The sequence below is a fragment of the Mchenga conophoros genome, linkage group LG7, assembly GCF_057382185.1.
Source record: "Mchenga conophoros isolate Kocher_MC1m ecotype Shallow Benthic linkage group LG7, M_conophoros_male_GT1.1, whole genome shotgun sequence".
Taxonomy (NCBI): domain Eukaryota; kingdom Metazoa; phylum Chordata; class Actinopteri; order Cichliformes; family Cichlidae; genus Mchenga; species Mchenga conophoros.
Window position 1 is genome coordinate 14,751,842 of NC_140532.1, and position 23,528 is coordinate 14,775,369.

At 39.9% G+C, this 23,528-nt stretch overlaps 1 protein-coding gene across 1 annotated transcript; it reads right to left on the reverse strand.

Annotated features, from left to right (window-relative positions):
• Positions 1-1,206: 1,206 nt before the first annotated feature.
• On the reverse strand, positions 1,207-23,222 carry LOC146569806 (uncharacterized). The gene is made up of 27 exons (XM_085281377.1): positions 23,195-23,222; positions 23,014-23,118; positions 22,230-22,409; positions 21,901-22,140; positions 21,655-21,811; positions 21,378-21,506; positions 18,273-18,515; positions 18,113-18,185; positions 8,691-15,928; positions 8,181-8,386; positions 7,660-7,828; positions 7,301-7,548; positions 7,003-7,186; positions 6,466-6,664; positions 6,206-6,381; positions 6,038-6,107; positions 5,224-5,360; positions 5,103-5,134; positions 4,844-5,009; positions 4,303-4,404; positions 4,173-4,213; positions 3,920-4,042; positions 3,171-3,272; positions 2,962-3,087; positions 2,552-2,591; positions 2,104-2,227; positions 1,207-1,979 (listed from the first exon to the last, which is right to left on the reverse strand). The coding sequence occupies exons 3-27, from the start codon at positions 22,254-22,256 to the stop codon at positions 1,772-1,774; spliced, it is 10,560 nt and encodes a 3,519-aa protein (XP_085137503.1). The 5' UTR covers positions 22,257-22,409; positions 23,014-23,118; positions 23,195-23,222; the 3' UTR covers positions 1,207-1,771.
• Between the last annotated feature and the right edge of the window lie 306 nt (positions 23,223-23,528).

Below are 23,528 nucleotides of genomic sequence, written 5' to 3' on the forward strand. Positions count from 1 at the left end.
AGCAATGTTGTGGGGATGGAGCTGGACTCCCTCAAGGTGGTGTCGGAGAGGCGGATGCTGTCCAAGATAAAGACAATGTTGGATAACACCTCCCACCCACTCCATGACATGTTGGTCAGTCACAGGAGCTCGTTCAGTGAGAGACTGAGATTACCGAAAAGCACCACTGAACGACACAGGAAATCATTCCTGCCTGTGGCCATCTCCCTGTACAACGCATCCACTTAACACACTGTTTGCTGCTACAACTACACATGTTTCTTTTCCAAATATTTATTTATAAGTGACTTATGTATGTATGTATGTATATATATGTATATATTGTACTATTCTTAGTTAGCGTATTGTCTGTCTTGTCTTAATGTTGGTTTAAAATGGAGCACTGTAACAAAAAATAATTTCCCCCAGGGATCAATAAAGTATTCTGATTCTGATTCTGATTCTGATATAGAGTCTAAAAGTGTTAGTATTTTAGAAAAAAACCCCCGAATAAAAACAACCTTTTAATACCTCTTTCTAATTTTCTTAATGCTCATAATATTATAAAAATAGATTCCATGCTCTTACTTTCCTGGCTGTTTCAAATTTTTAAACAAAGTTTGCTTTGGCCAAATAATCTCAGCTGCTTCACTAATAGCTTTACCCTCCTTATTGCTTTATAGGTTATTAACATCACATTTTCATATGTATTACCTATACCCAGTTGCATATATAGCAATTCCAATTTTTCTTTGTTTTATAGTGCCACCATCTCCAAACCATACATCATAGCAAGTCTCACTACAGCTTTGAAACCCTTCCCTTTCAATCGTGCTGCAATCCTTCTGTCACCAATCAAGCCTTAACACTTGTCTCCACCCACGCCACCCTGTCTACCCTCTGTCAGAGTTAATCTGAATCTAATGTGAATTCTGGATGAGGTTTTTATTCTAGCTACTCAAAATCTGTGCTGCAAGTGCATTTGACTCTTTGCCAACAAATTGGCTTATACGTTTGGGTTTATTACAAATGACAATTGCAGAAAGATATTTTAGAGTTGAAAGGTTTTGCACCCAATAGCTGTTTCAAGTAGCATCACATCAAATAATCCAAATTCAATACATGTAATATTAATGATGGTATATTTTCAAATACCATGCAATTATTGCTACAAATGAGGAATGACCACACAGAAAATGGATATAAAACCAAAACAAGAACACATGATCATGATCAAAGCTGAATTTTATTGAAATAGAAAGTAGTTGAAAATATTAGATATTTGACAAAGATATTTTAGACATTCTTTTAACTCTTTTGCTAATAATAAAATTGAATGTTACATAATTGTGTTGTTAGAAATAATGTTCAACTATAATTTAAAATTCAAGTTATTGGTTTTCCCATTCTTATATGGAACTCTTTTCCCAATTCAAAGAACCATGACTGAATTACTGCGATTTCAGTTAAATCTGAATTTCTAAATTTATGTGGAAGCTGAAACGGCACATTATAAAGTTTGTAAGGGAATGACTTCTGGAGAGATGAAAGGACACACCCACCACAGAAATATATCATTTTCTCCCACCTCCAAAAGAGTACATGCAAATGTTTGGAGAGGGACTGTAAGTTAGAAAGAGACAACTTAAGAAGATGCAAGTTTCAGACTAAAACATCTCTGCTGTTTAAGAGGTTTAGCATCGAGTTTTGTTTTTAGTCTTCTGATATTAAGTTTATATTGTTTAGATAGGTTTTAGGAAGAAATAATTGACATATATATTTGTCAGATTTTCTAGTCCAGTTTTCCATCTTTCTTTTCACAATCTTTACAATCATGCTCTTTGCATTCAGCAGCTTTGCAGCCACACTGGTCAACTGAAATGTACTTGTACATTTTTGTGGTGTTATTGGCGCACTTTATCTGCACTTCCTTCTCGCTGGTCTTCATTTCTTGACAGCAGGTGCATGAATGCATCATGCTATTGGCCTTTGCCGAATACCTGTAAATAAAGATAGTTTCAAAAACAAACAACTGTTTAATAAGAAATTATCATAAAAAACAGCACATGCAGTTTAGCATGAATGAGTAAATAGTTTGTTTCTGCATATTTTCATGAATCTCACATTGAGGAGGATGCTCCACAGGATCCCTCACATGATGTGAGTTCCACTTTCTCAACTGATTTGCAGTCATTTATGTACAGATAGGTGGTGTTGGTGTGGATTTTACAGGGGGAAGGAGGCAGACCTGTGAATGACAGAAAATCACTTGAATGACCGGATTGGTAATTATCATGTTCTGTTTGTTGTTCATGTTTAATAATTTGATCGTCACCTAAAAAAGCTCTTAAGTCTAGAAGCCTTTGTGAATGAAAACATGCTGCTGAAATGATTTGTTTGTGGTTTGCCTGACAGGAAATTTATAAGCATTGGCTTTCTTTCTTGGGGTAACAGAAGAAAATATTTGAGATTTAACAGTTATAAATGATTTATGAAGGCATATATTAATATGAAATTACATTTTCAAAAATATAAAGTAATACTGTGTAATGTGATTTTTTTTAATACTTACAAATTTTGCAGCAACCACTTGCATCTGTTTGCTCAGTTCCCTGAAAAACAGGGAGTTTGTACTGTAAACATTAGCAACTTACACAACTTACTTGTATAAAAAACTGTTGGAAGACCCAATAGCAGGTTGATTCTGTTTAATTAAAAAATTTGGCTTTGCAGTTATTTTAATTTAATGATGCATATTTTTATTTGGATGTAGTTTACATTGACTGTTTTTGGCTTCTGTACATTTTAAATACATTTAAATCAAACTTACAATTTTAGGAATTGTATTTTATAATTATAAAACAAAATCAAAGAAAGGAAGGAAGAAAGAAGGAAACTAACTAATCTTTCAAATGTTCTTTTTTGAGTGTCAATATTTGGCTGTAAGAAACAAAACCTCTGCTTTTAAAGGATTGTACTCACTGGAATGCAGTTGTTGGGATCAAATGGAGGACATGTTGTGTTTTGTACTACAACTACAAATTCATTGTTCACTTTCACGCAGTCATACTTGGTACACTGATCCTCTGACCACCAAGTTTGAGAAGGCTGTGAAGAACAGTAGTCAGTTATTAAAAATATATTTTTTTCATATCACAACTCATTAAGTGTTTCAATTATGTTGTACCAACCTTAATAATTACTGGAGAAGAAACGCCTGAGACATTCACAACACAGCTTGTCCTTATACATTTTCCACAACATGATCCAGGCACATCCGTATATTCATAGCCCTATTTTTTTTTAAAAAATACAACATTTAATATTGTTTGAAACTTCACCCAGTTAAATCTACATATAGCATGATTAGTAGGCAGCAGTTACAAAATACTTAATAATCATCCTGCAAGTGGCATTTAGCAGATTGTGGTAGCTATTAGATCTGTGATACTCAAATAGTAAAATATTAGAGAAATATTATTTTCCAGAAATATTCTCATTGCTACTTAAGAAGGTTGAGTAGAAGGTTTGCTGAATTGGTAAAAACTATATTTATCAGATATTTAACAAATATTTTATAGATAGACATGTAAAGTCAGAGCATATCACATCAACATAACTATGTGAATAGCTAGCTGTGAAGTGAACAAATGAAAACCCTTTTAAAGATTGATTTCACAAATCAGCAACAGCATTTAGGGCAGCACTTTCCAATATTTAGATCAGGTCTTCAAACATATCAATAATAATACACTACATAAATTACATAAATCTTCACCTGTTTTAAAAACACACTCATCTTAGATTTCAAAAAATAAAGTATGTGAGTAAATGAGCCTGGATGTAAAATGTGAGGTCATTTAAAAACCTTATTTACATATAATTTTAGTGGTTCACATTCAGAATGAATGAAAATACAAATATTTTCATCAAAAAGTACCTTGTCACAATTTTTTAAACACTGTTCTTCATTACACTTGTAGCTGTTCAGCTCCATTTTGGAATTCTTGGTTTCAGTGCAGAGGCATTGCTCACATAGGCTTTTGTGGAAATTATCACCAGGCTGTGTGTGAAAATAAAAAAGTAATGTTTTAACAGTTTTAATAGTAACACATAATATAAATATTGCCTTTAAAGAAACCCTCCAAAATACATATAAATAAATATAAATATTCACTATAATTTTTCCTTACCTTGTACTCGGTATTATTAAAGACACAAACATCTTTGGGCACTAAATAAGACAGTGTTCACAAAAATAATTAGATTAAAGTTTAAGACTTTTCACACACTGAATAAACAACACCTATAAGTTGCACTAACCACAGCTGTAAACAGGGCAGCATTTATCCTTTGGGGTGTTAACCTTCAATTCAAATCCCACGTCACAATGTGGTTGCAATGGACACGTGTTCGTGTTACATTCTGTTGGTGGAAATAGTTCCAGCATTAGTGGATATAAAACAAAACAAACCAGTAAAATCCAGAATGAATTAGAGTATTTTACAGCAGGTGTTTCTGGAAAACACATATTTTAAAAAAAATGGAAATAGATCCAGAACATCAATGATATTTAGCAGTAGCTCATCTGGCTCAAAATCAGTTGCAACTCACAGGTTTTTTTCCTAAAAAACCCCCCAACCTTAACCTTGAGAAAAATTAGTCTTATAGACCAAATTGATCATTGTGTGCAAGTTTCAATTCCTCTTTAGGAGGAGCATTGTGATTTGTGGATGGACAGACAGACAGATGAAGGTCCTTCAACCAGATGAGCTAAAAATATCATATTTAAAGGGCATATTCCTGGGCACCAGTTTAGCTCAGTGAGTGAGCAGCCACCCAAAAAAAATCCAAAACAACTTACCACATGTCGGTGTCACACAGCAGTCCACTGTTTTGTTCACCAGCACCTCACCTTCGGTGCACTTTACTGGATTTTGAGTAGCGCATGTTACATTCTTACAAACCACACTAAAAGTGTTCTTATCGCAAACACATTCCTGACAACCAATCTTCCAGGTTTCACCAAGCTATATGGGGGATAAAAAAGAATTATTTACACAACATCAACAAATACACTGTGAATAATTGAAAATGTATATGTAGAATATCATAGCATTTACCTCTTTAGGTTTGCCATCGGGTCCAGCGCAACCTTAAATCATAAAAACAAGCAGCTCACATGTATACTTACAAAGATTCACATTAGATTTTTCTTTAATATGCAACAGAAAATATGCTTACAAGAGGAGACGCAGACATCAGAGGTTGAACTGAACAAAGTCATTCCCCCTGGGCAGAAGCACCCCTCTCCAAAAGAATTGCAGTTCTTGTTTTGGGGACCTTCTGCATTACATTGCTGAGAGAACTGTTCATTGTATCTAAATAAGAAGTCAGTTAAGAGGTATCATTACTTCAGAAATAGAACAAGAATTTATAATTATATGTCAGTGTAGTACTTTTGTACTGGAGTAGGAGTAGCATCACTTAGTCCCCTTTGGTTCAGGCTGAAATCGGTTACTACAAATAATGACCTGAAATGTCACTAAAACTGATGCATGTTTTTCATCTCATACCACTTTGCATTCAACTTCCAGTTAGTTCAAGACTGATTGTATTTATCCTCCCCAGGGGATGATGTAATCTGTTCTGTTTGTTTCTCTGCCTGTCTGTTTGTTAGCTGTCCAGCATTCACAGTTTTTAAGATACGTTTACATTTTGTGTGACGGTAGATACCAATAACAGATTTAATTTGGGTAAAAAATCCAGTCAACGTGACATCAAATGTGAAAATCAGTAAAAACTTTATATTCTCCACATTTGTTATGGATAGTCTTCAAATTTTCCAACAACAAACTAGGCTTTTGGAGACATGAGTACCTAGGTTAGCTGAGCATTTGAGGACATTTTAATATAAAAAAAGATATAAAACATCAAAGTTTTAGTATAGGCCTCACTCGCTGTGGGGAATTGCACTCTTTGAGTGCTCTTATCACACCTGTAACTGTACTTTGTGTTTAGTGTTACTTGGGTGCAGTTATGATAATGTAGTGATTACCTTGCATTGCAAGTTTGAACAACAGTTGGCCCACAAGGCTTGTAGACTTTATTGTCTGGGCATTTATATTCTACAAGAAACAAATATGTATTTAAGATGAAAATGGTTAGAAAACATCTAAAACATTATGATAAAAAAAAAAAACTAAGAAAAAAAGCTCTGTCTTACCACACACTCCTTTAGTAGCATTCCTCCAGTCTACACAGATAGATGCCTCAGCACACATCAAGTTGTATGCCTCAATACTGCTGCATCCCATATTAACAGTTGTGTAGCAAACATCAAATTTACAGGCTTCATAAAATGGTTGTACACTTATTACTTTGTGGCATTCCTTGAATACCCTTAAAACACAATGTCAAATAAAGAAGATTACTCCAGTGGTCTCACTGATGGAACTAACATGTGTTTATTTTGTAAATTCGTACTCGCTGTTTAGGATTTCACAAGGTGAGCTATTGACGCATATTGTAGGTGAAGGTGAAGGTGGAGGTGGAGGTGGAGGCCCATTGCAGTATGGCGTATTGTCGACAGATACACGCCAGTCATATGCCATGTCAGAGCATGATGGAGAAATCTGACCATTTTTCAGTCTGCAGTCATTTTTTGTGTTATTGTCACAGGTACCTTGCGAAAAGAAATGTTAACATTATACAGATTACAGCCAAACACAGGGACAAACTGACTATCAGCCTGTATATGAGCCTGGCATTCTTTACTAAGCGATACAGTAGCCCATGTTTTAATCATATGGGCTACAAACAGCACCGTCACAAGTTCAATAAAACTGCAACTGTTAATGCAGAAGAGAATGTTATATCAATCACAGATCGTGAAGGAAAATTTGACTTGTAAATATAGGTTTTTAATTAGAACATAGACTTATTTCTAGCATTATTTACTACCATATTATGCTCATTTAACTTTCACGATCAATACTTTAAGACATTCAACTATTAGCTTACCACACTGTCCTTCTGTGTTGCCATAGAAAAGAGTCATCGGTACATCTACGCTGAATAAAAGACCTTTGAACATCACAACTGCTTCAATTTTTGGGATTGTTAACCGCATCTCAATTCCTTGATTTGTGATGGTCATGTCATTATTTGTAAACATAGTAGTGACAAGACCACCGTTGACAGATACCTAAGGAATTTTAGCATTAATTACTATTAGTGAAATATCTCAATGGTGCTGCATAATATTTGAATATATTATAATGTCAGTACTTTTAAGACACTTTGTCTAAGTGATACCCACCTTGTTCACAGTCTTTGCTCCTCCTCTCTCCTGTGTTAGAATAACTGTATAGTTTTTGTAATACACAATAAGGGATTTAGGACAGGTCACAGTTCCAGTGGGATTACAGTTTACATTTTCAACATAAACTTTAAAATTGTGTCGAGGTGTGATCTCTTTAACCAGGACATAAGTGCAATTTTTTTGGAAGCTGTAGTATTGTCCATCAAATGTCACATAATGAGGATCTCCCCAGCCACCACAAACACCTGCAAATATTAGATTGAGATTGCATCAAAACAAAAGATAATTTTGTAATTTACTTACATGTTTAGCAGCTTTGATATGTGGAATTTTAAAAGGGTTTTATTGAAACTTACATTTGCATTCATAGTGGAAACAACAGCCATTTTCATCATAAACTTTAACTGGTGTTTGCCTATTCTCACAAACAATATTTGTTACATTACATTGCACATGTGTTGTAATGTGTTTTCCATTTTCACATGTTTCTGTGGTGCAGTTGTTTGAACGCCAGGTTTCACCATTCTGATGAGAGCAAAACAGTGCTTTTAGAAATGAATTACACATGAGTTACATTATATTTTAGCCTAAGAGGCATACACACTGATACACACTATAAATCACGTCGGATGTATTAAATTTAACACTTATCTGTATGTCCACAAATGTTGCAGAGGCTGTTTAAAAAATTATTTTGCTGTAAACTTTCAGTAAGAACTTTCAGTAACACCGAGAAATGCAACCACAGTGGAATTGCTAGCAAAGCCGTTACATTGCATAAAATTATAAATTTTACCTTGTTTCATATTTCAGCCTAAATAACTTAGTAAAGACAGCAGTGGATTTTTTCTTTACCAATATATTTTAATTCAAATACCTTTCTAGGTGGATTGAGAAAGAGGCAGCCTGGGATTTCTGGAGTTACTGAAGTTACTGGAGTGCGAGGGCTCGTTATGGGAATAGATGAAGTTGGTGGAGTTGTAAAGTTACATGGCTGGGAACGGATTTCAGTACCACATGATGAATTGCAATATGCAGTGTAACACCAGCCTTTTCCATCAGTCTTATTGTACATGAAGGTACCTATGTGACAATAAGAACTGAGTTAGAGCTAAATAACTAATAATGGATTGTAAAACGTACAGTTGTTAACATTGTGAGTTGGCCACAATAGCAACAGAGTTGATTATTAGATTTTCCTGTGGCCACTTCAAGTTTCTGCACAAAAGGTTAATTATTCCTCAATGGACGTGGATAAAAAAAACTATATTTTAAACACTTTATGAAAAAAAGTTTTATAAAAAGGAAAGGCAAAATAAGAAAATAAAGTTTAATAACTAAATAATTATTGCATGGACAACAACGAGGAAAGAAGCAAAAAACTTACCAGCATAAAATGAATGATCCTGGTATTTACACAGACATTGAGGATTTGTTTTTGGTGTTGTTGTTGTTACCACCACTGAATGTGTAATTATTTTAGGGGTTGTTGTGGGCGGTGTTCCTGTGGTTGTAGTAGTGGAGGGTGAAGCTGTTGTGGTTTTTGTAGGCGGTGTTCCTGTGGTTGTTGTTGTGGGTGGTGTTCCTGTGGTGGTTGTTGTGGGAGGTGAAAATGTGGTTGTTGTTGTGGGAGGTGTTCCTGTGGTGGTTGTTGTGGGAGGTGTCCCTGTGGTTGTTGTTGTGGGAGGCGATCCTGTGGTTGTTGTTGTGGGAGGTGAAAATGTAGTTGTTGTTGTGGGCAGTGTTCCAGTGGTTGTTGTTGTGGGAGGCGATCCTGTGGTAGTTGTTGTGGGCGGTGAAATTGTACTTGTTGTTGTGGGGGGTGAAAATGTAGTTGTTGTTGTGAGAGGTGTTCCTGTTGTGGTTGTTGTGGGCGGTGTTCCTGTGGTTGTTGTTGTGGGAGGTGTTCCTGTGGTGGTTGTTGTGGGAGGTGAACCTGTGGTTGTTGTTGTGGGAGGTGAAATTGTAGTTGTTGTTGTGGGAGGTGAAAATGTAGTTGTTGTTGTGGGAGGTGTTGCTGTTGTGGTTGTTGTGGGAGGTGTTCCTGTGGTTGTTGTAGTGGGAGGTGAACCTGTGGTTGTTGTTGTGGGAGGTGAAATTGTAGTTGTTGTTGTGGGAGGTGTTCCTGTGGTTGTTGTTGTGGGAGGTGAAATTGTAGTTGTTGTTGTGGGAGGTGTTGCTGTTGTGGTTGTTGTGGGAGGTGTTCCTGTGGTTGTTGTAGTGGGAGGTGAAGCTGTTGTGGTTGTTGTGGGAGTTGTTCCTGTGGTTGTTGTTGTGGGAGGTGAAAATGTAGTTGTTGTTGTGGGCGGTGTTCCAGTGGTTGTTGTTGTGGGAGGTGTTCTTGTTGTGGTTGTTGTGGGCGGTGTTCCTGTTGTGGTTGTTGTGGGAGGTGTTCCTGTGGTGGTTGTTGAGGGAGGTGTCCCTGTGGTGGTTGTTGTGGGAGGTGTCCCTGTGGTCGTTGTTGTGGGAGGCGATCCTGTGGTTGTTGTGTCTACCACAACAGTTGTTGTTGTGGTAGACACACAAGTATAACGGCAACATAAAGCTCGTATTTCATAGTCATTACATTTTGGAGGAAAACCTTGGTCTTTGTTATGACAGATAAGTCCATCTTGTTGGTCACATATTAAAGTTTGACCTAAGTCTTCCAGCGACATATCTGGGAAATCTTTAGCTCTACATTGTATCTTCACAGGTTTTGTGCACACACTCAGGTCCAGATCAGTAATGTTAGCGATGGATTCATAATCTCCACCATCTGGAGTACTACTGGGATAATTCTTATTACTCCAGGATGACCATGTACACTCGTAGTCATTGCAAGGTGTTGTAGTGGTTGTTTCTGTGGTTGTTGTGGGCGGTGTTCCTGTGGTTGTTGTTGTGGGAGGTGTTCCTGTGGTGGTTGTTGTGGGAGGCGATCCTGTCGCTGTTGTTGTGGGAGGTGTTCCTGTGGCAGTTGTTGTTGTGGGAGGTGAACCTGTGGTTGTTGTTGTGGGAGGTGAAATTGTAGTTGTTGTTGTGGGAGGTGAAAATGTAGTTGTTGTTGTGGGAGGTGTTCCTGTGGTTGTTGTTGTGGGAGGTGTTCCTGTGGTTGTTGTTGTGGGTGGTGTTCCAGTGGTTGTTGTTGTGGGAGGTGTCCCTGTGGTTGTTGTTGTGGGAGGCGATCCTGTGGTTGTTGTTGTGGGAGGTGAAAATGTAGTTGTTGTTGTGGGCAGTGTTCCAGTGGTTGTTGTTGTGGGAGGCGATCCTGTGGTAGTTGTTGTGGGCGGTGAAATTGTACTTGTTGTTGTGGGGGGTGAAAATGTAGTTGTTGTTGTGAGAGGTGTTCCTGTGGTTGTTGTTGTGGGAGGTGTTCCTGTGGTGGTTGTTGTGGGAGGTGAACCTGTGGTTGTTGTTGTGGGAGGTGAAATTGTAGTTGTTGTTGTGGGAGGTGAAAATGTAGTTGTTGTTGTGGGAGGTGTTGCTGTTGTGGTTGTTGTGGGAGTTGTTCCTGTGGTTGTTGTAGTGGGAGGTGAAGCTGTTGTGGTTGTTGTGGGAGTTGTTCCTGTGGTTGTTGTTGTGGGAGGTGAAAATGTAGTGGTTGTTGTGGGAGGTGTTGTTGTTGTGGTTGTTGTGGGCGGTGTTCCTGTTGTGGTTGTTGTGGGAGGTGTTCCTGTGGTGGTTGTTGAGGGAGGTGTCCCTGTGGTTGTTGTTGTGGGAGGTGAAATTGTAGTTGTTGTTGTGGGAGGTGTTCCTGTGGTTGTTGTTGTGGGAGGTGTTGCTGTTGTGGTTGTTGTGGGAGGTGTTCCTGTGGTTGTTGTAGTGGGAGGTGAAGCTGTTGTGGTTGTTGTGGGAGTTGTTCCTGTGGTTGTTGTTGTGGGAGGTGAAAATGTAGTTGTTGTTGTGGGCGGTGTTCCAGTGGTTGTTGTTGTGGGAGGTGTTCCTGTGGTGGTTGTTGTGAGCGGTGTTCCTGTTGTGGTTGTTGTGGGAGGTGTTCCTGTGGTTGTTGTAGTGGGAGGTGAACCTGTTGTGGTTGTTGTGGGAGGTGTTCCTGTGGTTGTTGTAGTGGGAGGTGAACCTGTTGTGGTTGTTGCGGGCGGTGTTCCAGTGGTTGTTGTTGTGGGAGTTGAAAATGTGGTGGTTGTTGTGGGAGGTGTTCTTGTTGTGGTTGTTGTGGGCGGTGTTCCTGTTGTGGTTGTTGTGGGAGGTGTTCCTGTGGTGGTTGTTGAGGGAGGTGTCCCTGTGGTGGTTGTTGTGGGAGGTGTCCCTGTGGTCGTTGTTGTGGGAGGCGATCCTGTGGTTGTTGTGTCTACCACAACAGTTGTTGTTGTGGTAGACACACAAGTATAACGGCAACATAAAGCTCGTATTTCATAGTCATTACATTTTGGAGGAAAACCTTGGTCTTTGTTATGACAGATAAGTCCATCTTGTTGGTCACATATTAAAGTTTGACCTAAGTCTTCCAGCGACATATCTGGGAAATCTTTAGCTCTACATTGTATCTTCACAGGTTTTGTGCACACACTCAGGTCCAGATCAGTAATGTTAGCGATGGATTCATAATCGCCACTATCTGGAGTACTACTGGGATAATTCTTATTACTCCAGGATGACCATGTACACTCGTAGTCATTGCAAGGTGTTGTACTGGTCGATTCTGTGGTTGTTGTTGTGGGAGGTGTTCCTGTGGTTGTTGTTGTGGGAGGTATTCTTGTTGTGGTTGTTGTGGGCGGTGTTCCTGTTGTGGTTGTTGTTGTGGGAGGTGTTCCTGTGGTGGTTGTTGTGGGAGGTGTCCCTGTGGTGGTTGTTGTGGGAGGTGAAAATGTAGTTGTTGTTGTGGGCGGTGTTCCAGTGGTTGTTGTTGTGGGAGGTGTTCCTGTGGTTGTTTTTGTTGTGGATACAGTTGTTGTTGTGGTAGACACACAAGTATAACGGCAACATAAAGCTCGTATTTCATAGTCATTACATTTTGGAGGAAAACCTTGGTCTTTGTTATGACAGATAAGTCCATCTTGTTGGTCACATATTAAAGTTTGACCTAAGTCTTCCAGCGACATATCTGGGAAATCTTTAGCTCTACATTGTATCTTCACAGGTTTTGTGCACACACTCAGGTCCAGATCAGTAATGTTAGCGATGGATTCATAATCTCCACCATCTGGAGTACTACTGGGATAATTCTTATTACTCCAGGATGACCATGTACACTCGTAGTCATTGCAAGGTGTTGTAGTGGTTGTTTCTGTGGTTGTTGTGGGCGGTGTTCCTGTGGTTGTTGTTGTGGGAGGTGTTCCTGTGGTGGTTGTTGTGGGAGGCGATCCTGTCGCTGTTGTTGTGGGAGGTGTTCCTGTGGCAGTTGTTGTTGTGGGAGGTGAACCTGTGGTTGTTGTTGTGGGAGGTGAAATTGTAGTTGTTGTTGTGGGAGGTGAAAATGTAGTTGTTGTTGTGGGAGGTGTTCCTGTGGTTGTTGTTGTGGGAGGTGTTCCTGTGGTTGTTGTTGTGGGTGGTGTTCCAGTGGTTGTTGTTGTGGGAGGTGTCCCTGTGGTTGTTGTTGTGGGAGGCGAAATTGTAGTTGTTGTTGTGGGAGGTGAAAATGTAGTTGTTGTTGTGGGAGGTGTTCCTGTGGTTGTTGTTGTGGGAGGTGTTCCTGTGGTTGTTGTTGTGGGTGGTGTCCCTGTGGTTGTTGTTGTGGGAGGTGAAAATGTAGTTGTTGTTGTGGGCAGTGTTCCAGTGGTTGTTGTTGTGGGAGGCGATCCTGTGGTAGTTGTTGTGGGCGGTGAAATTGTACTTGTTGTTGTGGGGGGTGAAAATGTAGTTGTTGTTGTGAGAGGTGTTCCTGTTGTGGTTGTTGTGGGCGGTGTTCCTGTGGTTGTTGTTGTGGGAGGTGTTCCTGTGGTGGTTGTTGTGGGAGGTGAACCTGTGGTTGTTGTTGTGGGAGGTGAAATTGTAGTTGTTGTTGTGGGAGGTGAAAATGTAGTTGTTGTTGTGGGAGGTGAAAATGTAGTTGTTGTTGTGGGAGGTGTTGCTGTTGTGGTTGTTGTGGGAGGTGTTCCTGTGGTTGTTGTAGTGGGAGGTGAACCTGTGGTTGTTGTTGTGGGAGGTGAAATTGTAGTTGTTGTTGTGGGAGGTGTTCCTGTGGTTGTTGTTGTGGGAGGTGAAATTGTAGTTGTTGTTGTGGGAGGTGTTGCTGTTGTGGTTGTTGTGGGAGGTGTTCCTGTGGTTGTTGTAGTGGGAGGTGAAGCTGTTGTGGTTGTTGTGGGAGTTGTTCCTGTGGTTGTTGTTGTGGGAGGTGAAAATGTAGTTGTTGTTGTGGGCGGTGTTCCAGTGGTTGTTGTTGTGGGAGGTGTTCCTGTGGTGGTTGTTGTGAGCGGTGTTCCTGTTGTGGTTGTTGTGGGAGGTGTTCCTGTGGTTGTTGTAGTGGGAGGTGAACCTGTTGTGGTTGTTGTGGGAGGTGTTCCTGTGGTTGTTGTAGTGGGAGGTGAACCTGTTGTGGTTGTTGCGGGAGGTGTTCCAGTGGTTGTTGTTGTGGGAGTTGAAAATGTGGTGGTTGTAGTGGGAGGTGTTCTTGTTGTGGTTGTTGTGGGCGGTGTTCCTGTTGTGGTTGTTGTGGGAGGTGTTCCTGTGGTGGTTGTTGAGGGAGGTGTCCCTGTGGTGGTTGTTGTGGGAGGTGTCCCTGTGGTCGTTGTTGTGGGAGGCGATCCTGTGGTTGTTGTGTCTACCACAACAGTTGTTGTTGTGGTAGACACACAAGTATAACGGCAACATAAAGCTCGTATTTCATAGTCATTACATTTTGGAGGAAAACCTTGGTCTTTGTTATGACAGATAAGTCCATCTTGTTGGTCACATATTAAAGTTTGACCTAAGTCTTCCAGCGACATATCTGGGAAATCTTTAGCTCTACATTGTATCTTCACAGGTTTTGTGCACACACTCAGGTCCAGATCAGTAATGTTAGCGATGGATTCATAATCGCCACTATCTGGAGTACTACTGGGATAATTCTTATTACTCCAGGATGACCATGTACACTCGTAGTCATTGCAAGGTGTTGTACTGGTCGATTCTGTGGTTGTTGTTGTGGGAGGTGTTCCTGTGGTTGTTGTTGTGGGAGGTATTCTTGTTGTGGTTGTTGTGGGCGGTGTTCCTGTTGTGGTTGTTGTTGTGGGAGGTGTTCCTGTGGTGGTTGTTGTGGGAGGTGTCCCTGTGGTGGTTGTTGTGGGAGGTGAAAATGTAGTTGTTGTTGTGGGCGGTGTTCCAGTGGTTGTTGTTGTGGGAGGTGTTCCTGTGGTTGTTTTTGTTGTGGATACAGTTGTTGTTGTGGTAGACACACAAGTATAACGGCAACATAAAGCTCGTATTTCATAGTCATTACATTTTGGAGGAAAACCTTGGTCTTTGTTATGACAGATAAGTCCATCTTGTTGGTCACATATTAAAGTTTGACCTAAGTCTTCCAGCGACATATCTGGGAAATCTTTAGCTCTACATTGTATCTTCACAGGTTTTGTGCACACACTCAGGTCCAGATCAGTAATGTTAGCGATGGATTCATAATCTCCACCATCTGGAGTACTACTGGGATAATTCTTATTACTCCAGGATGACCATGTACACTCGTAGTCATTGCAAGGTGTTGTAGTGGTTGTTTCTGTGGTTGTTGTGGGCGGTGTTCCTGTGGTTGTTGTTGTGGGAGGTGTTCCTGTGGTGGTTGTTGTGGGAGGCGATCCTGTCGCTGTTGTTGTGGGAGGTGTTCCTGTGGCAGTTGTTGTTGTGGGAGGTGAACCTGTGGTTGTTGTTGTGGGAGGTGAAATTGTAGTTGTTGTTGTGGGAGGTGAAAATGTAGTTGTTGTTGTGGGAGGTGTTCCTGTGGTTGTTGTTGTGGGAGGTGTTCCTGTGGTTGTTGTTGTGGGTGGTGTTCCAGTGGTTGTTGTTGTGGGAGGTGAAAATGTAGTTGTTGTTGTGGGAGGTGTTCCTGTTGTGGTTGTTGTGGGAGGTGTTCCTGTTGTGGTTGTTGTGGGAGGTGAAAATGTAGTTGTTGTTGTGGGAGGTGTTCCTGTTGTGGTTGTTGTGGGAGGTGTTCCTGTGGTGGTTGTTGTGGGAGGTGTTCCTGTTGTGGTTGTTGTGGGCGGTGTTCCAGTGGTTGTTGTTGCGGGCGGTGTTCCAGTGGTTGTTGTTGTGGGAGGTGTTCCTGTGGTGGTTGTTGTGAGCGGTGTTCCTGTTGTGGTTGTTGTGGGAGGTGTTCCTGTGGTTGTTGTTGTGGGAGGTGAACCTGTTGTGGTTGTTGTGGGAGGTGTTCCAGTGGTTGTTGTTGTGGGAGGTGTTCCTGTTGTGGTTGTTGTGGGAGGTGTTCCTGTGGTTGTTTTTGTTGTGGATACAGTTGTTGTTGTGGTAGACACACAAGTATAACGGCAACATAAAGCTCGTATTTCATAGTCATTACATTTTGGAGGAAAACCTTGGTCTTTGTTATGACAGATAAGTCCATCTTGTTGGTCACATATTAAAGTTTGACCTAAGTGTTCCAGCGACATATCTGGGAAATCTTTAGCTCTACATTGTATCTTCACAGGTTTTGTGCACACACTCAGGTCCAGATCAGTAATGTTAGCGATGGATTCATAATCGCCACCATCTGGAGTACTACTGGGATAATTCTTATTACTCCAGGATGACCATGTACACTCGTAGTCATTGCAAGGTGTTGTACTGGTCGATTCTGTGGTTGTTGTTGTGGGAGGTGTTCCTGTGGTTGTTGTTGTGGGAGGTGTTCCTGTGGTGGTTGTTGTGGGAGGCGATCCTGTCGCTGTTGTTGTGGGAGGTGTTCCTGTGGTAGTTGTTGTTGTGGGAGGTGAACCTGTGGTTGTTGTTGTGGGAGGTGAAATTGTAGTTGTTGTTGTGGGAGGTGAAAATGTAGTTGTTGTTGTGGGAGGTGTTCCTGTGGTTGTTGTTGTGGGAGGTGTTCCTGTGGTTGTTGTTGTGGGTGGTGTTCCAGTGGTTGTTGTTGTGGGAGGTGAAAATGTAGTTGTTGTTGTGGGAGGTGTTCCTGTTGTGGTTGTTGTGGGAGGTGTTCCTGTTGTGGTTGTTGTGGGAGGTGTTCCTGTGGTGGTTGTTGTGGGAGGTGTTCCTGTTGTGGTTGTTGTGGGCGGTGTTCCAGTGGTTGTTGTTGCGGGCGGTGTTCCAGTGGTTGTTGTTGTGGGAGGTGTTCCTGTGGTGGTTGTTGTGAGCGGTGTTCCTGTTGTGGTTGTTGTGGGAGGTGTTCCTGTGGTTGTTGTTGTGGGAGGTGAACCTGTTGTGGTTGTTGTGGGAGGTGTTCCAGTGGTTGTTGTTGTGGGAGGTGTTCCTGTTGTGGTTGTTGTGGGAGGTGTTCCTGTGGTTGTTTTTGTTGTGGATACAGTTGTTGTTGTGGTAGACACACAAGTATAACGGCAACATAAAGCTCGTATTTCATAGTCATTACATTTTGGAGGAAAACCTTGGTCTTTGTTATGACAGATAAGTCCATCTTGTTGGTCACATATTAAAGTTTGACCTATGTCTTCCAGCGACATATCTGGGAAATCTTTAGCTCTACATTGTATCTTCACAGGTTTTGTGCACACACTCAGGTCCAGATCAGTAATGTTAGCGATGGATTCATAATCTCCACCATCTGGAGTACTACTGGGATAATTCTTATTACTCCAGGATGACCACGTACACTCGTAGTCATTGCAAGGTGTTGTACTGGTCGATTCTGTGGTTGTTGTTGTGGGAGGTGTTCCTGTCGTTGTTGTTGTGGGAGGTATTCTTGTTGTGGTTGTTGTGGGCGGTGTTCCTGTTGTGGTTGTTGTTGTGGGAGGTGTCCCTGTGGTGGTTGTTGTGGGAGGTGAAAATGTAGTTGTTGTTGTGGGCGGTGTTCCTGTAGTGGTTGTTGTGGGAGGTGTTCCTGTGGTGGTTGTTGTGGGAGGTGTTCCTGTTGTGGTTGTTGTGGGAGGTGTTCCTGTGGTTGTTGTAGTCGGAGGTGAACCTGTTGTGGTTGTTGTGGGAGGTGTTTCTGTCGTTGTCGTTGTGCCCGGTGAAATTGTAGTTGTTGTTGTGGGAGGTGAAAATGTAGTTGTTGTTGTGGGAGGTGTTTCTGTTGTGGTTTTTGTGGGAGGTGTTCCTGTGGTTGTTGTTGTGGGAGGTGATCCTGTAGTTGTTGTAGTGGGAGGTGAACCTGTTGTCGTTGTTGTGGGAGTTGTTCCTGTGGTGGTTGTTGTGGGAGGTGTTCCAGTGGTTGTTGTTGTGGGAGGTGAAAATGTGGTTGTTGTTGTGGGAGTTGTTCCTGTGGTTGTTTTTGTTGTGGATACAGTTGTTGTTGTGGTAGACACACAAGTATAACGGCAACATAAAGCTCGTATTTCATAGTCATTACATTTTGGAGGAAAACCTTGGTCTTTGTTATGACAGATAAGTCCATCTTGTTGGTCACATATTAAAGTTTGACCTAAGTCTTCCAGCGACATATCTGGGAAATCTTTAGCTCTACATTGTATCTTCACAGGTTTTGTGCACACACTCAGGTCCAGATCAGTAATGTTAGCGATGGATTCATAATCTCCACCATCTGGAGTACTACTGGGATAATTCTTATTGATCCAGGATGACCATGTACACTCGTAGTCATTGCAAGGTGTTGTAGTGGTTGTTTCTGTGGTTGTCGTGGGAGGTGTTTCTGTGGTTGTTGTGGGAGGTGTTCCTGTGGTGGTTGTTGTGGGAGGTGAAAATGTGGTTGTTGTTGTTTCTGTGACTATGGTTGTAGTTTGTAGAGTCGTTGTCGATGTTCGTAATGGTGTTGTTTTAGACCATGGAGAAGTTATTCGTGTTGTGGGAGAAGTCGTTTGAAATGTTTCTGTAGTGGGCCTCTCTGTTGTTGTTACTGGGAGTGTAGAAAAAATACAACATTTAGTTATACTTTTGTTTTTGCTAGAGTTAAATAAAAAATATTAAAAGAATTAAATCTTACCTGTAGAAGTGAAAGTAAAGGGTGTTGGAGATATAGTTGTAGTTGTACAAGGCTCTATTATTCTTGTAATATTTCCATCACAAATAGCAGAGAAACAGGTTCCATTTCCATCATGCGTCATATAGAATTTGAACCCTTTGTCGTAATATTTCCCTTCATCATCATAACATCCACATGTATCAACACATTTCATGGTTACTTCTTCCAAATAAGGCCTTTCAGGTGGGCAAGTTGGATAGCAGCCTTAAGAATTGAGATATCACTGTAAATTTTCAAACCTCACACAAAATAGGTGCATGCATGAAATCTAGCCTAACCATTTTGAACAACTCTGAGAAGTGGAAGTAAAACAATAGGTAACGCCACAGTACAAAGTATTATGCTTTTCACAGTGGATTCCCATGCTGTGACTGCTCTGAACACAAATTTAAAAAATAAAATCCTTATTCTCTCTTCCTTACTCTCTGAAGTGCATGCTGGGAGTGTGGTAGTGGAGCATGTGGTGAGTCTCACTGAGAGATTGAGGACTTGCTTCTAACTTTACTTTTCTACCTGTTGTGTGTGTGTGTGTGTGTGTGTGTGTGTGTGTGTGTGTGTGTGTGTGTGTGTGTGTGTGTGTGTGTTTTACTGGGTATTATATTTAGAATTGATTGTTTGCTTAGAGTTTAAGTGAGTGTTGCTGATTTTTTTTGAGTGCGTAATACCAGCGTTTTGGCTAGTTGGCGTACAAGTTGCCAAAATGGACTTCACTAAACTTATGAGACAACATGGTTTTAAGATCGAGGAGTGTAGTCTGGTGTTGGGTGAAATTTCGGGTCAAAGCAGCATTAAATCTGCTGCTCAGACAAATAGCGTAGTGGTGATCTTTGTTGACAGTATGGAGAAGGCAAAATGTAATTTAAAAGTGTAATTTGGTGAATTATATTTTTTTTGTCAGTTTCTCCTTTAACCATGCCAGCTAAGTCCATATTGCAACATTCCTCTGTTTATCAGCAATAAATCTCAGCAATAAATCTTTATAGATCTTTATAGCTTTTAAAAGGCTTTTAATAACTTCTGCACTAGTCTCTCCAGAGTTTCTGAGGAGTTCATCAAGGAGCTGGGGGAGCCTCTAACATTAAAAGAAGTTCATACTGCTTTACAAAGTATGCCAGTAAGGAAGGCCTCCAGCATAGATGGACTCCCATTTGAATTTAATAAAGCTTTTTGGTCTGACCTTTGTGATGATATAATGGAGGTTGTTGAGAAGGGCTTTGCTGAAGTTTTTTTTTTTGCCTCAGAGCTACATGAGAGCTGTTCTAACATTCTTACTAGGGGTGGGGGAAAAAATCGATACTGTGTAGTATCGTGATATTTTGTTTGCTAATAATGTATCGATACAGGGACAGCAGAAATCGATATTTTGTTACAAACAATTTTTTCTCTGAAGTCAACATGCTCTGACTCCAGAGCATGTTGACTTCATGTTGACTTTTTTATTTAATGTAAAATTATATATTTTTAAATTTACTTTCAAATTCTTCAGTTGCTGAAGGGGCTGCATAGTTTTCATAAATTGCATAGTTCAGAATATCTATAATTGTACCAGATGGTTGCATTCAGTTAAGTTGGACTAAATATCGCAAAATATTTAAAAAAAAATCGCAATAATATCGTATCGTGCGTTAAGTATTGTGATAATATCGTATCGTGAGTTGTATGGTGATTCCCACCTCTAATTCTTACCAAAGAAAGGTGATCTCCACTATATTAAGGACTGGTGGCCTGTCTCTTTATTGTGCACTGATTATAATGTGCACTGTCAAAAGTGCTGGCAAACAGACCAAAGAAGGTGATGAATCATGTTGTCCACTGAACACAAACCTACGGCGTGCCAGGCAGGTCTATTGTTGATAATGTGTCACTAGTCAAAGATATTTTGGAGGTCTCAAGCTCATTGTGATGTCATATTGTTGGGGTCCCACAACTTCCAGGTGGTTTGAAATGGAAAAGAGGATGTTTGAAGTATCTGGGTGTGTAACTGGGACATGAAGACACACTAAACAAGAATTGAGGGGAAGTTAGGGAAGTGGAGATGGTTGTTACCGCAGATGTCATATAAAGGCAGGGTTCCTATTATAAATATATTATAAACTAAGTTTGTTTTTTATTGTGGCATAGATTAACTTGTTTAGAGCCCCCTTCATTATTATTAAATAAATTCAGTCTTTGATGATCAAGTTTTTTTGGGATAACTGACATTGGATATCCCAGGCTGTGCTTTTTTTGCACAAAGAAAAAGGTGGACAAGGACTAGTTCACCTAGAGAGCAGAACTGCAGCTTTCAGAATGCAGCTAATTCAGAAATACCTGATGGGAAGGGAAGAACATGTTTTCAGGAAACCAGTAACTAGTGTTTTGTAAGAGGAATGGGATAGTTGGGAATGGATAATTTTATGAAATTGTAATTTGATCTCATCTTCTTATTAAATGCCAATGTTTTATAACAGCCTTTTTAAAGCTTGGACCATTTTCAAATGGTCATTTTACTGGTTAAATATTAAAGCTGAATTTCTGTTTTATTAATTGGTGGATCATTTGACAGATTTTTTCTCTCAGTTGTGTTTTAATAATGTGGTCTGTTCTTTTGTCGATGGTCAATATTATTTCAACCATGTGTTTTTTGACTGCTTTTTTATTTTGTTAAAAAAAAACTTGTGATGTCCTCGTATTTATTTATTAAGAAATAAATGTGTGGTTAAAATCCAATCGTTCTTTCTTTCAATTCAGTTAAATTCTATTTCATTTCAACAGTTGCCTCGAGGTGCTTTAATTTGAAAAGTATTGTAAAGTAAAGACTGTACAATAATAGGTTAATAATAATATCATGATGTCAGTGAGAGCAGCAGCCCCCGTCACCAGTTTCTGAAGTATTTTGTCAGTAAATTAGCTAAAAGGTAGATATAGGACACCAATACAGCTGGTTTCAAACAGTCGTTGAACATGGGGGCACATTTACACTACATTATCTACTTTACTTAAAAGGAGGAGACATGGTCAGTGATGCCTGGCTGTATAATTATGAACCTACAAATGCATGTACTTTCCTTTTCTTACAATGCATACCTTCTAATGCGGGAAGTTGATTGTAGCATATTCCAGAGGGATTTCTGCATGTCTTCATGCATGATCTTCCACAAGGCTTATAGTGCCATTCACACTGTCCATCAGGGTTGTAATAATCACAGAATACAGCTAATAAAACAAAAATAATAAATCATAAATAACAATGAACTCGATTTTACATTAAACCTTATTTGTAAACTTAGCTCATGCTGACAGTTATTATTATACTTTGCATTTTATATGTATCTTGTCACAGAAAAATAAAAAAAACACTCACGGCAGATGGTGGGAGTTCTCCATTTCACGCACACTCCTGCCTCATTACAGGCTGCTGCATAAGCTGCTACAGCTGAACAGAAACACTCACAATCTCCTCCTGAATTACAGGCACACGTGTCTCTCACACAGGCATCAAAATATTGTTGGGGATCCACCTTTTTGGAATAAGTAATTGTAAATGTAAGTAAAGAGTGACTTTGGTCCATTATAGCCTAAACGTTTACTTACATTCATAAACACTTACCTTTGAATAGCAGGCCTCAAATACTGCACTCTTGATAATGCTGCAGTGCTTCACTGCCCATGCCTGTCTGTGTGAGTACAGTGTACATGCATCCTTTGGAGTTTGTGCACTTGAGCAGCTAGGTGACACTTGCCAGCTGTTTCCGAATATAAGGGGATCAACCACAACTTCTTTATTTCTGGTAGTGAAATCATTCTTGATATTTCCATCAAAATTTCCACACAGACCGCAGACTTTGCCCTAAGAAAAGAACAAGTTTGTTTATATCTCTCTATCTCTCTATCTATCTATATATGTGTATGTGTGTATGTGTGTGTGTGCTCACAGACCTTGAAAGTAGATCTGAGTTTTATCATGAGGGTTGTCTTTTTATCCCAAATGACAATAAGGCCATTCTTCGCTTCAATGACGAGATATAAACCCAAAGTGTGGACTTGATAGGGTATTTCTTCCCCACTGTTTTTTTTTAAAACTTTGATATGTTCATCTGAGAGACGAATTTCACTGTTCTGTTAAAAACAAAACATGCTAATTGGGAATTGTGAAAAACGATGTGACCATTTAGGAACATTAATACGTATGGATTTGCAACAATTGTAGACCAGATTACAGTACCCAGCAAAAGGTTAATATTTAATTTTTTGCCATGCTTAATTTTCAAAAATAGAACAGGGCTCATGTTGAAACACACAGTCCAACTCACTATATTAACGACAACACTGTGTACCCTGTTTCTTTTTCAAAAAACCCATTTTCTCATATAGTGATAATAATAATGAGGTAATAGCATAGCATAGCATAGCATCTTTATTTATGACGCACTTTACATCCAACAATGTTGACCAAAGTGCTACAAATATAAAACAGAGAGGAAAAAGTTTAAATTACATATAAAATATCTTAAAATTAAAAATAATATAATTAATAAGAAACATATTAAGAGACATCAACAAGTCCTGCTATGCTAAAAGCCAAGGTAAATAAATATGTTTTAAGACGTGATTTAAAAACAGATAAGGAAGGTGCCTGTAATGCATAATTATTAATTATTAAGGTATCTATCTTTTTAAAAAAAACAACTTGTAAATGCAATTTCTGTTCATATTTACATACCCCTAAATAGAGCGTGATGTCAAAGGAGCAGACGCTTTCAGCATTTTCGCAGGGGATGCTCTCAGTCAGTACCTGAAAGGTGCCGTTCTCACTTCCACAGGAATCCTGCAGGATTCTCATGTCAGTATCACAGGACTGATTTTAACAGGTCATAAAGATTAAACGTAAGTGCAGACTGTACCTGGGTGAAGATGTAGCTACAGCCTCCACTAAAGGCAAATCTTGATTCATCAAAAGTGATGTAATTCCCTGCTCCATAAATGGTACAGGTTCCACCACAGTCTTGACCTGTACATTCCCATATGCTGCTTTTGCATGTGCTTAGATTTGAAAAGGGAAGTTAAATCTTGTTAAATAACTATTCCCAAAGCCCCCCCCCCCCCCCCCCCCCCAAAAAAAAGTTTCAGTGATGTGAAAAACATGCTTGGGGACACCAGAGTTTGAGTATTATTTAGTGTGTTTTTAAAAGATACTCTTTATTTAAACAGAGTTGATGGATGAGTAAATAACAGGAA